This window comes from Scomber scombrus, chromosome 13 (assembly GCF_963691925.1).
Source record: "Scomber scombrus chromosome 13, fScoSco1.1, whole genome shotgun sequence".
Taxonomy (NCBI): Eukaryota; Metazoa; Chordata; class Actinopteri; order Scombriformes; family Scombridae; genus Scomber; species Scomber scombrus.
This window is the reverse complement of record NC_084982.1, coordinates 27,559,683-27,577,472: the sequence shown is the minus strand read 5'-3', so window position 1 is coordinate 27,577,472 and position 17,790 is coordinate 27,559,683. Positions and strand designations below refer to the sequence as shown.

General features: G+C 43.9%; 1 protein-coding gene across 1 annotated transcript; it reads left to right on the top strand.

The window, feature by feature from the left end:
• Positions 1-1,388: 1,388 nt before the first annotated feature.
• On the top strand, positions 1,389-8,535 carry inhbb (inhibin subunit beta B). Its single transcript, XM_062431898.1, has 2 exons — positions 1,389-1,776; positions 7,715-8,535. Exons 1-2 carry the CDS (start codon positions 1,389-1,391, stop codon positions 8,533-8,535), a joined length of 1,209 nt encoding a protein of 402 aa, XP_062287882.1.
• The last annotated feature ends 9,255 nt before the right edge of the window (positions 8,536-17,790 follow it).

Here is a 17,790-nt window from a genome sequence, read left to right as displayed (position 1 = left end):
TCCATCCATCCATCCATCCATCTATCTATCTAGGGTGTAATGACTCATTTATAGTGCTAGATGGCGCTGTTTGTTTGGTAATCTGCACCATAATAAACCATGAACTAATTTAGACTGAAGATCCAACTTTTCTTTATCAGTTCTTGTAGATTTTTAATTCTGTAATCATACTTTATATTCATTTTATGATCATATATTTAAATATATACTTCATTTGAGATATATCATTGTGATATGATGTGTTATTGTTATTATATTAGTATTATTATTATATTGAAAGTTACACCTTGAATGCACTGACAGGGTATGAGTTTTAATAGCCTGGGTCTAGATAATGCCTTAAATGGGAATATAAATGTGATCTTTAAGACCTGACAGTAAGCTATTAACTTTAAACATGAATCACAGCGACACAGACTTCTTTTAACATCCTGAACTGAACACAATACCCAGACTAAACCTGAGTTTCCAAGTCGTGACGCATCCAAAGATGAATGAGTAATGTTTCACAGTAAAAATAGAATAACGCAAGCTTTTTTTTTGGGGTGATGAGAGAAGGGGGGAAAAAAATACATTATGCAACCTCTGCGGGGCCGGCGTGTTATCATAATAAAACCCTGTTCCATCATAGTGGAGTCGTGGCTCTGGAGATGTAGTACTCCACTAATCCCTGGCGTCCAGTTGGTGGAAATCCCCACGTGGTTTCGACTCCTGTATAAAAACTTTGGGTGTGCGGAGCCCCTGTTGTCGTGAATGCAACGGGAGAAAAAGGGTCTCTCTCAGTGAGCAGCATCTTGCAGGACGCACGGAGCTGGCCATCCACAGGACACGGTACCCAGGCGCATACGCACAATAGACACGGGGGAGTTACCGAGCGCTGTTACTTACTCTCATTTGGGACTGCAGCTGTAGAAGTGGAGTTTTTCTGCATGTTTTGAATGGGAAAGAGCGGACTGAACGTCTCTGGACACCGAATTGGGCTTTTTCTTAGACTTATGGGCGAGGCAGCGTATTTGTTTTGATAGATTAGGCTCCCAAAGTCTAAACTGAACGTGGTATGACAGAACTTTTATTTTTGGTGCAGAGAAGAGAGAGAGACACGTTGCTGGATAACTAAGCTGAATGCATAATGACTGGAGTTAATTAGCCTCACAAATTGCAGCAGCACTATTGTATGTTTTTTGTTTTTTTTGGGGAATACAAAAAAAAAAAAAAGATTTCTGATTTTTGGATATCTTAAAAGGCGTCTCACTTTTTTGGAGCCGAATTTGGATGTTCTCCCGGAACTCGCAAATTTGTAAATGAAAAAGTAGCTTTAACCTTTAGAGAGTGTGTGTGTGTGTTTAATATATTCAGTGTTTGGACTTTAATCTTAAATATTAGGAAAAATGAGCATATACAGTTTGGCTTTGTCCTGTTTGGTCGCGTGCGTTCTCTCCGTGCGCTGCAGCTCAGTGGCCGGCACAGAGACTCAGAGCTCGCCTCAGGAGTCGTGCGCGTCCTGCGGCCTCAGGGCTCCGGATCAGTCGGAGCGGGTGAACATAGACTTCTTAGAAGCGGTGAAGAGGCACATACTGAACCGGCTGCAGATGAGAGACAGACCCAACATCACTCATCCCATCCCGAAGGCTGCGATGGTGACAGCGCTGAGGAGGCTGCACGCTGGGAAAGTGCGTGAGGACGGCCGGGTGGAGATCCCCAACTTTGACGGACAGGCTGCCTTCAACAACGAGGTTCAAGCTGAGAACTCGGAGATTATCAGCTTCGCCGAATCAGGTAATAATCAATAATTCATTGCACACATCTAAATCGACCCCTGGATGAACCCATCCACCTTTTGACTTTGTGTAATAGGCAGCGCAGGGACCAGGTGACTTAAATGTCTCACTCAGGGATGAAATGTCTTTTTATTTTATTTTATAAAGCTTATCCGGTTGATGTGACTAACAAGCTGAGATAAAGTAGAAGAGACAGGCACAACAGTTGTTTTAAAAAAAGAAATACCATAAATGAATTGGCTTCAGTGTACTCATCATTTTCATCATCTTATTACATCACATTTCACTCCTGCTTGAATCCAGGGGTTGGTGTTAAATCCTCCTGTTTTACCCCCAATGCAAATCGAAAAGAAATGAAACTAAAGAAAGAGTCCTTAAATTACCCCCGTGTGTTGTCTAGGGGACAAAAAGAACCTCTGAATCCAATTTATCACTAAAGCTGTGCTCACACTCAATACTCCAATGTATAAAGCCCTCTTTTAAATACGAACAAAGTCCCTCAATTGGCCATTTATCCCTTCCTCTAAGAATGTGTATCTAACTAATTCTCAGAAGTCCAAAGAGAACACCATTTCCTCCCTCTCTCTCTCTCTCTCTCTCTTTCTCTCTCTCTCTCTCTCTCTCTCTCTCACATACATACACACACACACACACACACATACCCTCCCCTATACACACACACTCACACACACACACACACACACACACACCTAAAATCATCTGCGCTTGACAGAATCCAATAATTGTCAGTTAGTGCTGTGAGAACCACATCTTTGACACAAACTGTTCGTTTAACAAAAAGAAAACATACAATTAAAGACACCAGAAATAGGGCGTTTTAACACACACACACACACACACACACACACACACACACACACACACACACACACACACACACACACACACACACACACACACACACACATATATATGATTCTGTCTTTTCCTATTTGCCCTGATGGTACAATTAGCCAGAATGGGGCTGCTATAGCTCCTGCCTTCCAATGGGAATGATCTGAGCACCATCATGACAAGGCAACAAAAGCCAGGCAATTATTATAAGAGCACTACGTGTTCCCGCTGAAGCCGACATGTCAACATTACGAAGGAGAAAAAAAGCACAGAAAACAAAAGAAATTGCTCAGAATAATGCATGAGACATTTGAGTCCGCGCTGGATGGTTTAGGAAGGGAGGGGGGTGTGAGTGGAGGGGTTGGTGGTGGTGATGCTAGAGAGAGAGAGGGAGGGGGGGTGTGTGATAATGTGTGTGTGTGTGTGTGCGTGTGTGTGTGTGCCCATATTGCAGTGTTGTAAAGAATCCTTTTGTCGTTCTAAAGGTTCGCTGGGCTCCTTTGCTTCTTCTTCTTCTTCTATTTCTGTTTTTTTTTTTTCTTCTTCTTTTTTTGGGGTTCTATTCTTCCCCACACCTTTGAGCCTTTGTGTGGCATTGTACCATGGAGCTGGCTTGGGTCCCTGCTCCCTAGACCCTGTCTGCCTCCTGGCCAGCTGGCTCACGACCCCCAGATCGGATGCTGCCAGCCGGGGCATGGCTCAGAGGCAAGGTCTCCAGAATGCTCTGAAGCCAGGGGAGCTTGTCCCCCAAGCATGAGGGAGCCTGAATTGTTGTTGTCACAGTTTAGAACAAGGCGGGTTGGGGGCCGAGGTTGGCATATGTTTAGCCAACAGCCAGCCAGAGAAAAGGATGTGGATAGGTGTTTATGTCCCTGGTGGGTGTGTGTGAGTGTCGGGGTCAGTTTGCCTCCCCTCCTCACAGGGTTAACTGTGAACGCTTGTGAGCCGGCTTCTTATGCCCGGTTGCGTTTCAGAGGTAAAAGGTCTGCCAAGCGGCGACCGGGCAGGTGAGAGGAGATGATGCCAATCTTCCATCTCTCCTGACATGCTCCCGTGGGTCCTCGCCGAAGGGATTCGGTGTCCCGTATCCACGGGAGCGGAGCGGGGAACACAGGCATCGAAAGAGGTTAGGAGGAGGAGGAGGAGGAGGAGGAGAGAGAAGGGGTCGACGGAGAGGTTTAGATGGGCGCTTCTTGATTGCTTGCTACTGTATAACTGTTCGGACCCAGTGAACCCGCGGCTAGTGGTCCAAGACACAGAATTAAGACTTCATTATGGGAGGTCATTAACTCCGGTCCCGTTCCTCCAGCGGATCAGGTTGGCAGGTTTACTTCAGGACACAGGTCTTTCATGAGGAGCTGTCAGTCATGGCACTTCTGGATTCAGTCCAGACATTTTCCACATTCACTCACAAGTGTGAGTTTCAGTCCTCAATGGGCCTGGCTGCCTCTGTATAGCTGTGATCCTATAAATGATTCATGCAACGTTATTAAAAATGCCCCTGTAGTAAAGCTTTAACAACAACAGAGAATGTAGAGCCAGAGCTGCAGCGGCTTAAACCTCTGTCCAAAAAAAAATCCTACCCCTTCCATCCTTCCTCAATCTCCCTCCCTCACCTCCTCACCCTATGTGGAATTCCTGGAGTGCTGAGACCGGGGCCTGAGGGACGGCTGCTACATGCGCGCACGCTTCTGCTCATCTCAGAGCCACGAAGGCTCCTTGCCGCGCCCTTATCCCTCCACAGCGTGTGGTCTTGTCGACAGTGGCTTTGAGTAATGAGCTCTGGAGCTGCCTTCCTGCCAGCCTGCCTGCTTCCATGGCCTCTTCTCTGACTTGGTGGCGCAGGTGAGGACACGCTGAAGCAGCTCTTTATCCAACACGAGCCCACCCAGGTGTCCTGCCTGCCGATACTTACGAGCAACTCTTCCTCTGCAGGGTCAGGCGAGGCGTGTCGGGGCCAGCTCTGAATTGTAACACTGGATGAAAAGAACAATTTGTTCCTCAAGAGGTCCTCAGTGGAAATATGTCATTCGGCATGTTGGTATATGCTCTGAATAGTAAAGAAGCTATAGCATCAAACCTGTATGCACCATGTAAAGCACATACTGTCCACACTATATGCAGAAGGTGACTATATGGAGGGAGGCTTAGTGCTCAGCTGGGTAAAGTTTTACATTTATTTCAACTTTCAAAACAAGATAAAGGTTCAAAGTTAAATCTTGGCCTTAGAAATGGGAATAGATAGATTTTGGTCTCATCACATGATCATCATCATCTAGGAACTTTAACCAACATGTATGATAAGTTAGAAAAAGGTGAATTTGAACATGACAACTGGACAAACTCATGGGGAAATCTTTTCTTTTATTGAAATATTTATTTACTTTTTATCATTGTATGTTCTGATATTCTTCTGCTTTGGAAGTGTGAAGCATACAAGTGCACACATACTTAAATCTGTTTGCACTGATTCAGTCCAGTCACTGCAAATCTTTCATACATTTAGTCAAAATTTTATACATCACTTATCAAACACTTGAAATGATTAGTTTATTCATTCAGAGAGACCAGAAATTGGTAAGAATGTGTCTATAGATCAATGAATCAGAAACCCTAAAAATTCATTTTAGTTCCAGTTTTAAATTGTGAGAATCTTAATCTTTTATTCATCTTACGTGACAGTAAACTGAATATCTTTTGATCAGACATAAATAAGCAATTTGATGAACTGAACCTTCAGTTGCAAGTATTTCGCTGTATTTCTGTTGTGAAAATGACTCCTGCAATACTATAACAGCTTTACTGGCGTTACTATGACATTAATCAATGTGTCAAACTGCTCGGCCTCAGTCGTATCTCGCAGGTTTCTGCAGAAAAATGCCTTAACTGCGTATGATTTGGCTCTCCTTGAGGGGGAATACAGACATCTCAAACGGTAACCAGTCAACCACTTCATCAACAAATCATCTGAACACAGCAGAGTGCTATTATTCATGATCAGCTCTACACCTCCTCTTTGTCTGTATATCAGTCTCTCTGCGATCCCCTCTTCTCTCTCTCTGTCTTTTTTTTTTTTTTTTTTTTTTTGGAGAGCTCGGAGCTGTTGAGGCAAGTAAGAACGCTCAGCGCTGAATGAGGTGAGGTTAGTTACTTGTAGCCCCGAGGGGCCTTTACAGCAGTCCCAGGCAAAAGCTGCTGTTCAGCTGATTACTTTATGCTGTTCACTTAAGATGGATTTCCATATGTACTGTCACTGCGTACTTGATACTTTACCCACAGGCTTCGGTAGTGAGAAGGCTGATGTATTGCTTACCGTGGGGATGAGTGTGTGTGTCGGTGAATGTAAATGTGTGTGTGTGTGTGTATGCGTGAAGTGCTACAGAGTGGAGAGCTGGTCTGAACAGGTCTGTGTGTGAATGTAAAGCCGGCGGTTTTACAGGAGGAAGAGGCGTGAGGCGCCTTAAAGAGGGGGCCCGTCTTTGGTGGCCACCTGTTGACACTGACACACACTAATCAGTCGGCAAACAAAGTAATTTAGCCGCTTTCAAAGCCGCTGCTCTGCTTGAGCACATTGTACCAAATCTCCTGAAATAGGAACCTTTCAAGTTACCTCAGGGTAATTTGGAAGACATCATTAGGCTTAGGCAGAAAAAAAAAAAAAAAAATTCTGCCAGGGAGAGCCCATCGCCACCTTTAGACACCCGGGATCTCTTCATTGTGCCGTTTTAGAAAGTGGCCAGTGTCATGTAAATGGCTTTTATTTTTGCCTCATCATGCTTTTTGCTGGAAAGCCACGCGTTTCAATGCCGGGCTGCAGCGCGGCTGTCTCCCAGTGCCTCACAGGGGGCTTTGTGCTGTCACTCTCAGGGTGCTCGTACTGGAAGGAGGAGGGAAGGGGTGGGGTTCAGGGGGGAAGGGGTGAGGGGGGGGGTACTAACAGCGAACTCAATGAACCCCCTGGGAGCCTTGGCCGTGTCCACCACCCTCCCACCTTTTCCACTTGCATCCTTCCTCCTTTCCTTCATCTTTCTCTCCTCTGTTCCCCTCCCTCTCTTTCTCTCTTTTCTCTTTTTGGCCCCGTCACCTGCAAAACTGGACACGAGGCCAAATGGGCCCGATCCAAGAGCTGGCCTGTCACCGCTGGCCTATCAGGAGCTGCCACAGAGGTCACCTGACACAGTGATTGAGGGTACACAGAGAAAACAAGAGAAAACAGTTCTTTAAAGACAGAGCTGCGCCCTTATTGGGGGGCTTCCGTTTGTGGGCACATGCTGTGTGTGTGTGTGTGTGGTTGTGTGTGGTTGTGTGTGGTTGTGTGTGTGTGGCAAGTCTTTAGCAGTCTTTCTCTTTAAATAATCATCATTTCAATGGGGAAAGCATATATATTTAGAGCTCCAAAAAGACAGCAATTAAACACTGAAAGTCTCTAAATGTTGTTGGAGGGTCGATGGGTTCATGGAAAGGAAGTTCATAGAAATAAAGGACAGACTTTAATGTTTGAACATGGGTGAGATGCTTTGAATTAAGAACAGATGAATAAAATAACATTGGAATGTAGATGAAGGATAAACTGAAAGGATTTAAAATGTATAATCATACAAATAATTGAGCGTGGATATGAACCTACTGTTTGTTATATTGCACTCTTACAACAGGAAGACCTTTTTTCTTTCTACTTTCGTTTCCCTTTCTTTTATCTGCTACATCTCGTTGCCTTCACCAGCGGATGCAGGCTGGGATTTGGTCACATGATAACAGGTTATCTTCAGTTAGGTGGTAACCCCCCTGCCCCATCTCTGCTCAAAGATGCTCTCTCACATCAGATGTAATATCATGTTACCCAAATCTTGTAATAACAATTGAACTGTCTCCATGACAACTGAGCAAAGTCCATCTGCTGAAGAAGACAGTAAGATGTGACTGAAAGTTGCAAGACATTTCCAGCAGTGGACTTTGTGCTAAGAGTCTATAATGAATGATTCACTTTAAAAACATGCTACATATTCAAATGACCTATATGACATGTTCTTCTATATATGCATTAATTAAGTAACGCCGTGTTTTTGCTGTTTCTCCAACAGATGACCACATATCCCCCAAGACGGGTCTGTACTTCCTCATCTCCAACGAAGGCAACCAGAACCTGTTCGTGTCCCAGGCAAACCTGTGGCTCTACTTCCGTGTGCTGCCTGGTCCTGAGAAAGGCCTCCGGAGGAAGGTGACGGTGAAGATCCACTACCAGGAGGCCGGGGCTGCCGGTGGTGCAGAAGGAGGTCCAGGAGGCGGTGGTGGAGGGGGCACGGGTCGCTGGTCTCTGGTGGAGAAACGCGTGGACCTGAAACGCAGCGGCTGGCACACTTTCCCCCTCTCTGAGGCGATTCGAGCCGTGTTTGGGAAAGGTAGCCGGCGGCAGGACCTGGAGATCCATTGCGATGGCTGTGAGACATCAGGTGTGTTGCCGGTGCTGGTGGACCCAAGCGACCCGTCCCACCGGCCCTTCCTGGTGGTGCGTGCGCGGCAGGTGGACGGAAAACACCGCATTCGCAAGCGGGGGCTGGAGTGTGACGGTACCAGCGGGGGCCTGTGCTGCCGGCAGCAGTTTTACATTGACTTCCGCCTTATCGGCTGGAACGACTGGATCATTGCACCGGCTGGCTATTACGGCAACTACTGCGAGGGCAGCTGCCCGGCCTACATGGCAGGTGTGCCAGGCTCGGCTTCGTCCTTCCACACAGCAGTAGTTAACCAGTACCGCATGAGAGGGATGAGCCCGGGGTCGGTCAACTCCTGCTGCATCCCCACCAAGCTCAGTACTATGTCCATGCTCTACTTTGATGATGAGTACAACATCGTCAAGAGGGATGTGCCCAACATGATCGTGGAGGAGTGTGGCTGTGCTTGAGTCCACACCGACCCCTTTACTTATCTTTGAACTTGGAACAGTCAGAAAGGCCTTTTGTACAAACAGGACGTTATTGTACGGTACACATATACGATATATCTATACCTACTGTATGTGCAAGCAGCACACACACTGGTACAATCTAGCAAACGCATGTATCAGTGCTGTGTCCGTGTGTGCATGTGTGTGTGTTTGTTTGCACTTGTTTGTGCGAGCGTGTGTATTTATCAGACTGAGTGACATGCTTGCTGTCCGAGTTTTGTCCGATCTGGACGACAGGTCAGCGATGGGACGAGAAGGGAATGATTATCACCAAAATGATACTTTGCTCTAGTTTGCCATTTCTAGTCAAAAATAATGGCTCAGCATCTCCTCTTGAATGAAGATAAAAAGCGCTTAAGGAAAGTGACAGGATCAGCCGATGATATTATTGGCTTCACCCCACACTCCCAACCCCGCTCCTCCAACCCTCTTAAGTACTTTAAGCACATGACAGACTTTTGTTTTTATAAAGCACTGACAATTCATCAGCTTATACAATTCAGAACACCAGCACTTCCCTAGTATGCCGACAGACACAGTCTGACTCTGGTGGAATTAGACCGGCAGCGCTTAATGCCTTGCAGGATTATACACTCCGCACTGCAGTGGCAAAAGAAAGTCCTCGACAGAGCCGCTGTTATTGTTGTTGTCGTCAATCTTGCTGTTGACTACGGGCCTCGACCTCAACTTCCTGCCTGTCAAGAGTGCTGCAGGCCCCGTTACCGTGACAACCAGGTGAAGATAGATCTCATAAGTGCACTTCACTTTTGCGCTGGGAGTGACAGAGAGAGAACTGCTTCCTCCTGTCCCCCTAAGGCTCAGTAGAAGTGGGCCTGTGGACTCAGAGACTCTAGTTTGGGCCCGGTGGGTCGCCACAGTGCAGTGCAGCACTTGCAGAAACTGAAATGCACACCCTGAATAGCACTTGTATAAAGAAATGCCTTCCAAGGGGTACTGAGTGTCCTGTCCTATCGCTAATTAAGTGCCACATGAGCTATGCAATGTATAGTAACCTATACCCATACTCAACATGCTCTATTAGACTGAATTCTCTTTCGATCTTTCTCTTTCTCTCTTTTTTCTCTCTCCCTCTTTTCTATCTTCAGCCCTCGACTCTTTATCAATACTTGAAATGTAATCTTTCGCTTCCTTTCCAAAGCGAATGATTGTTGTGATGTTTGCACTGAAAAGTTGCGGGATTAGTGAAACAAAAAACTGCCATTGAAAAGTTATTTTTATAGAAGTAAATTGAATTTTGTTTCAAATGTATTTTACCTAATTAATGGAACCAAAGAGGCCAAGATTTTAGCTATTGTACTAAGATGGCAAGGCCATTGAGTTATTGTGTACAATACTGTTTTTGATCATTTGCAAAAGGCCTACCACTGTATCAGGGTACGATATACTGTATGATTTCATTTCTTAGCTCTATTTTCATTCTCTGTTTTGTACAATACGCAACACTTCATTTTTCATCTTTAATTCTATTTTTGTTCCAGTTTTCTATTTAATAAGAAAGTTATTTTTAGTTCCTGTCTAAGAATCATTTAGTCAAATAAATGTCATCTGTACAGTTTATGTAAAATAAAATGTTTTCTTAAATATTTTGTAACTGTAAAAAATTATTTTCTGTGTCGTGTTTCTGCAGAAGTGTATGGGTGTTTTTTTATTTTATTCCAGCAGATGATGAATGGGTTTGGCTTACGCATGAAGCCAACTTTTTTTGGGACGCTAGGTGCTTTGGGCTGATATCTCCATAAACAAAAAGGTGGGGTTGAAATAACTGGGTACTACAAGAAAAACACACGCACACTTGAAGTCTGCGTCCATACTGGTTCAAACATAAAACATCTGTCTCTCTCTCTTGTTGTCTGTCGGGACTGAGTGTCTCTCATAGCTCGAGCTGTAAAACGGTAATTACAACTATGATTAACAGCCTCAATGGCATCCATAGTGGCTGCCAGCATGCAGATCCTCACATACCTACTTGATTCATTTCTGGCTGCAGTGTCTGTTGAACAGTGTTTGTATGTGAGTCAGATAACTGTGTATCAGCATGTGCATGTGTGCATGTTGGTGCGTTAGGCGAGGTACTGCGCAGTCTGTTACATCAGAGTGCCCCCCCCCTCCCCCCCGCCCACCCCCCTGCAACACCTCTCATAATGTTTCTGTTTCTCAAGGTAGGTTAACAGTTGCCATAATATCAGCAGCAGTGCGTCAACACTTTGTGCAACAGCACAAGGCTTGCCCGACTGAATGTCTGCCTGTGCCAACACCTACCAACGGCTAGATTTAATGTTTGTGCAAGGCTCCATCAAAACACGTCACGTGTCCCTGTAAAATATCAGTCAGGTAATTGCTCTAAATGTATCTATCAGGATCTGCCGAGCAGCGCAATGAGATTTGTTTGCCTGCTGGGCAAATAGCAGGGAGGGATCAGTGTGAATAACTCTTTACCTGGAGATGGATGGATGAGTCAGCAGGAACCACAGCAGCAGCAGCAGCAGCAGCAGAGTGTCTCTCTTAGGAGAAGAAAAAGCGAGAAAACAAATCAATATCACTGAGCGTGTGACTGACAAGCAGGCAGACAAGGAGAGAAACTGTCTGTCAGAGATCATTGAAGCGGCTGAGGTTGTTTTTAATGTCCTCGGAGGAGCCTTCACACTTTTTTCTCTTTTTTTTTTTGTTAGACAAATGACAGTCTGTGCTGGGAGCGAGGAGAGATGTGTAGCTGTCATGCTTCCCAATGCATGCCAAAATCTCCACAGCTGGAATGTTAATGACACTGAGCAAGAGCTGTAGGCCATTAAGCAGGCTGCTGTTCATGGCTGCACTCAGGGCCACACACTCACTCGTACTAAATTCCATTGCAGATGTGTGTGTGTGTGTGTGTATGTGTGTATCTGCATGTGCATCCATACTCTTCACCGCTGTATCAATACTCAGTCGAGCACACGTACGAATCCATCACTTAGCGTGCTCTGGTGCAGACTTGTGTACATAGTCACGCTCTTTCACATGCGTTCTTATACCAAAGTCATGCTCGCATATATGCACTATAAACAAGACACTAAACACAAATATGCATGCACACACACACACAACCTCCACAACCTCTAGTTATCAGCTTAAACAAATATTGTCCCTCTGCCCTCCCTCATCTAAAACCACCACAGGTTGAGGTCATGACAGCTGTCAAGTTGACAGGGTCAACTGGTTTATCACTGCAATAGCATTCATTCTTCCAATCAGCCAGGTCTGTGTTCACTAATGAATTTATGACTATTCATCGCCCGGGGCTAAGCATTCCTCTGCTCGCTCACATTTGGATCTGCGTCGCACAGGAATGCGTTTGCACGTACCGATGATGTATTTTCTGATCATCGAGCATCTCAATCTTTTTTTTTAACTCCTCCACGCACGCTGATTTTTTTTCATTTTCTTAGCAGTATCTGACCACTTCAAAGACCTTTATTCTCTCAACCTATGATCCCATCGCTTTGCTAACAACTGAGTTCACTGAGCTAACACAACAGGATTTCTATTACCCGCGATTAAATCCTGACCCTTTGTTTCAGCCTCTGGAGATCATGTAGAGGCCCTCTTATTCTAAGGATTTATGGTGTGGGCCCCTTAAGACAGGAGGCTTATTCCACCCCTGTTTACTTCTCCCTACAACCCGAAGTGACATTTTGACCTTTGGAGCAACGTGGACTGTGTTCCCCTGCAAGCTCTCTCTCACAGGCGGATTACTGGAGGAGTAAAAAGGCTTTGTAACTTGAAAGCATATTTGTGAGCACTAATGAGCAAAAAACTTCATTAATCCAATCATTCTTAATGGCTGCATTTTGTACGAGTGCAGCTTTGTCTATTTCTCTACTTTGTGTTTGGTTGATAAAGAAAAAAAATCGATTTTAATTAGATTTCGCTTCCTGCAACACTTCAACTTCTCTAATCAGTTTACCAAGAGAATGGTACACCAGTGGCTTTGTTATTGACTTTTCATACATAATAATCCATGTCAGTATGTACAAATTCACTCAAAGGAGCTGGGAAGTGGTGTGACCTACTATTACTGGGGACTGAAAGGCACATTCAAGTTGATTGACACCAACGGCAACACTGACTTTTGGTTTTACAACTGGCCAGCATTGAGAAAATAGCTTTAACACTGCCTCTAAATGTTACTACCAGATCAGTAATTCTATTTTCTTTCTGACTTACTCTCTCCTGAACGAGGAGGTGGGGAAGGAGGTGGCGGGGTCAACATGGCACAGTGCATGGTGTGTGTGTGTGTGTGTGTGTGTGTGTTTTTGTGAGTCTACAATGTCATAATGTCAGGGTTGTTCCTGCACCAGTTTAGCAAAACAACTGAAGCCTTGTCACCAGACTCAAACCCCCCTACTCCTCCACCTCAAACTGCGTCTCGCTGTCAGCCCCTAAACCTCACCTCCTCACCCCACCTTCCAGCATCCTGACCTCCTGACTCCCACCAGAGCACTGAAGGCACACACACGGGCCACAAAGCCCTCATTTGTGTTTTCTACAGTGGCTATCACCTCCGCTCACCTCCAGTCCACCACGAGCGGAGCAGCGCAATGCAAGCTGTGAGGGAGCTGATGGGGAGTGGATGAGGCAATGAAGAGGGGTGTGTGTGTGTGTGTGTGTGTGTAGAAGGGGGGGATATAGAGAGTAAGGGTTCAATGTCTTGCAACTGTTTGTTTGTTTTTCTTTTCTTTTCTCTTTCTGCTCTAGCCCCATAATCTTAAAAGTGCATTTTGGCACGTTTGTACTTGGATTACATCAAAGTTTGCACACCAGAGTCACATGGTGTTACTTCTTGAGTAACTTAAATGTGTCATGTCACCAGGTTGCTGAAAACAAAACAAAACTGTAGGTTACCTAAGTTTAATAGGAAGGTCTACGCTCTTTATCCTCTCAGATATTCACACTAAAGTGATTCATAGGTCAAGAATTTCAAACATGTGTATTCATTAATTAAAAAAACAAACACCAGATATAAAACAGACCTAGTATAGATCTAATTATAATATTTGACCTGGATAAAAATGTGGTCGACCCAGATCGACCCGAACAGAGAGGATTCATTTTTTATAGAAATTATTCTGACTCTACCTGACCCAATTACAGCGAGATTCACTCGTCCACAATTTAAAACTGATAGTATCCAATGTGCATTAATAACAAAACAAAAAAAACCAAAAAAAAACATCCGATGTAAAAGGGATCCAAAGACTGGACTTAATAGACCTGAGAATAATAAGAAGAGGGAACAGTAACAATAGCAGCAGCATGATGCGCCTTCATTTAAACAGCAGCTATATTAAAAAAAAAAGAAAAAAGATGCATATATCGTTCTTCCTGCACTTCACAGATCAGACTCTCCCTGTCGTCTCAAACACAGTTTACTTTTGATTACAGCGCACCATGTGATCAGAGCTGACAGGCTGCTTGGATCCACTCAGTAAAACATTTTGACAAACTTATCTAAGATTGTGCAAAATTCAATTTTACCATATAAAAAAAAAACAACTTCATTATTCTAAATTTTATTCTGACCCAATTAGAGTGCAAATGATTCAGATCTGACCCCGTTCAGGTCTCTGTTACCAGGAACTGTGAGGACCTCATGTTCACAGAATTGAACACACCAAATAGCACATTTAGTTTTATTATGAGTTTAACTAGTTAGAAACTGGAAAGAAAAGCCCTCTTAACTTAATCCACCTACTAGCTTTTTCCATAGCGTTCAATTGCATCTCATAAACAAATGACATCTGCTGAGGTTCACTGCAAGATGTGGGTGAAAGCTCTGGAAAAAGTTAGTGGACCCTGACTTAACCTTTAAACAGGCAGGGGTGGAAAATGAGATATGAATCATTTAGTCTAATAATTTGTCAGAAAATAGCAAAACAAATTAGTTATCATTTCCCAAAACGTCAAGCTGACATTTTCAGACATATGAAATTTAAAATGATGTAAACAGAGAAAAGCAGCTAGGAGATGCATACTATTTCAGTGGATTAAGTCCATTCCTCCAAGTGTTAACGAGTGGTATGGAGAAATATTTGTAAGTTCTACCAACGGAGTGCTGGAGCTCAGTTTGAAAGGGGAATGAGAGGTATTTTGATAAATTGTGGGCACCCTTCCTGAACCGCCTGCCGGGCTGTACAGCAGACTTAGTGCACAGAGGGTGCTGCAATGTTGATTGATGACCCTCTTGCACCTCCGCATCTACCTAATGCTCTTTCTCGGGTATTGATTTTGTTTCATTGCCTTATACGGCATATATTCTCTGATGAATGTGTAATTTCTAAACTATGAACCTTCTCAGATCCACCCACGTAACGTCCAATATAGTGTTGCGATACTTTCGGGGGCTTTTTTTGTCTTCTTTCTTCTTTCTTTCTCGCTCTGATTTGCTCATACCAGCCATCGCTGTCATGTACTGTATGTAAATTGTTCTGTGTCAGCTTTAAAACTTAAAATACTGGTTAAAAAACAAACCAAATCAGCAAAATCTTCACATTTTATAGACTGGAATCAGAAAATGTTTGGCATTTTTTTCTTGATAAACTACTTAAAGTGATTGATTATGAAAGTCACATCAATTCCCCGTAGTTATTTGGCGTGAACTGAACTGAAAAACGCTCCAAACATACGTGGTGTGAACTCAACATGTGGCTCTGCAATCAGCACCCCTGTCAGTCTTCTGTGTACCCATGCCCTCCACCCCTTCTCCACATTATTCATGCCTTTGGACATCTTGCTGTTGTTTTGCCCCCCCCACCCCCCCGGATCTAATGACCAGCTAAATTTAGCTCACTGTTGGTATTTTGGACTGATGAGGGAATTATTTATTTTTTACAACCTTTAAAAGGGAAAGGAATCCTGGTGACTAATGCCCCTCCGAGTGTTCATGGCAGTTAAATGTAGAACCAGTATGTAAACAGTCTGGCTTTTGTTTCCTACGTGCATAGTTTCTGTCTACATACAAGTGACTTAGTGCATGTGATAGCCAGCTAACTGATAGCCTGGCAGTAATAGTGGCAGCGGGTGTGAATGAACTAACTCACATACTCAGACGCAGAGTCAAATACTGATACTCCTTTGTAGCAAAAATGACATCAGGGAAAATAATTAAAAGCCTCGATGGTTTTCTTCAACTTTGCCTCCTTGTGCAGGGCCACTGTGTATATGTGTGTGTGCTTATATGTGAGCGTGCTTTGTGCGTGCGTGTGTGTGTCAGAGGGGAAATTCCAGCCAGGGGGATATAAGGTGTGGCTGAGGATCATCTCTGACCACTTTAAAGCGGGGCCATCATCAGCGTTCCTGTATGACTCTCGGCCCCAGCTGCATTTCTCTCTGAGGGCTCATTATTCTGGCAGGTGCCCTATTGTCCCGTCTTTGCGGGCCTTTTCATGAGCATACCAAAAACACAACACCAAAATATGCAGGGAGGAGGAGGAGGAGGAGGAGGAGAGAAAAGGGAGAGGGGGGGAGGGCAGTGATAGTGGCCTGAGTCAAAGTGAAGAAGACTCAGAAAAACTCTGGCATCAAAAGAAGAGAAGAACCTTTGTTTCGAGAGACAGCATATCTGAAGAAGAATAGGAGCCGTTTAGATGTTGGGTGGTTAGAGCGGTGGGATGTGGTGATAGTGACCACTATAAAAGGAGACAAATTCTGAGGCTCTGAGGACGACTGTTTTTTATGAATGAAAACATGATGAGACAAACCGCGATGATGCACATTGACCCCAAACTGGCCTTTACTTGAATTATTTTGTTGTCTTTCTCTGGTTCATTTTGGGTGTATTTCACCTTGTATTGTCAGAGAGTTGTGGTCACAGAAATTACTATGTTGTCAGGGTACCAAATCCCCTGCTGTGTGAGAGACTGTGCTTGTCTTTGTATGACCTCATGGGAAAGTCCTTTTGGTCTGGAATAAATACAACAAAGGAGCTGTTGACAGATGTTTCAATAATAGAAAAACAACTGATACTCTGTTTTAATCTGGCAATGTATGAGTGTTTGTGAGTCTTACTTATGTCTAGCCAGCATCTTAAAGATACACACACACACACACAGTGTGTGTGGTACTTATGGGAACACATTTTGAATTATGTACTTGTTGAGTGGTGATGTGTGTAGTTTGGAATAAAATAGGTGTTCCCACATTAGTTTCATCAAAACTGCAGTATGAGTATTAGAGCTACTGGTAAGAAAAGAAAATAAAGCTGTAAAATTAGGTGTTATTTTGAGAAAAGAATAGTAATATTTTGAGAGAAAGGTCATATTGTATAAGAATAAACGTTGAAGAAAGTTGTGTTTCAAGAAACAAGTGTCAATTTATCAGAAAAAGGTTGTATTGTATAAGAATTAAGCCGTAGTTTAGAGATGAAAAAACTTAATATTTTGAGCAAAAAGATGAGAATAAAGTCTTCATTTTGAGAATAAATGGTATTTATTATGAGAAGAAGGTTTTACAAGAACAAGTCTGGACTACAAGGAAAATTAAGACATAATTTGGGGAGGAAAGTGGGAATATTATGAGGAAAACGTATTGTCTAAGAAAACTAAATTATAACATATGTTTGAGGAAAAATATAGGGTCATGAGTGCACACGTGTGCTTGTATTTGAATGTACCACCTACATACGTAATGCTGAAAGACTTCGTGCTTAAACAGCCTCCCTGACAGTGTAAAGGAAAACAATGCTGCACATGCCTGGCGCCAGCTGCCAAAGGAGATAAAAACGAGAGGTGAGGAAGAAAACAACAAATCCCTCGTATCTCTCGCCGATGAACAGTGACAGAGAAACGTTTACTTTTTTCTGCTATCAGATGAGACAAGTTCAAATACTTTTGCAGGCAGAGTACATCGCAGAGATAGATTTATCAGCATTCCTGTTCTTTTAGTCACCTTGTGAGTGAGTCAATGCAGAGGGCACAAAGTCAAAAAGCATCAGAGGCAAAGTGAAGTCAATGGCTCAGGGTGGGGGTCCTCTGTGGGCACGGACACATGGCCTGGTTTTGAGACTATCGCCCAGATCCAAATTAATTTTGCAGCGCCTTGGCTCCAGATCAGGGTGAATGAGTGTGCCACACACAGTCTTTGATTGTCTCTGATGGCTCAGATGGTGCAGAAGAGGAGATAGCATCAGAAGTTACCCACCCTCTAAAAACTTTCCCC

Coding starts and splice junctions, on each gene's coding strand:
- inhbb (XM_062431898.1), top strand. CDS start 1,389: ATGAGCATATACAGTTTGGCTTTGTCCTGTTTGGTCGCGTGCGTTCTC. Junction 1,777..7,714: donor TATCAGCTTCGCCGAATCAG/GTAATAATCAAT, acceptor TTTCTCCAACAG/ATGACCACATATCCCCCAAG.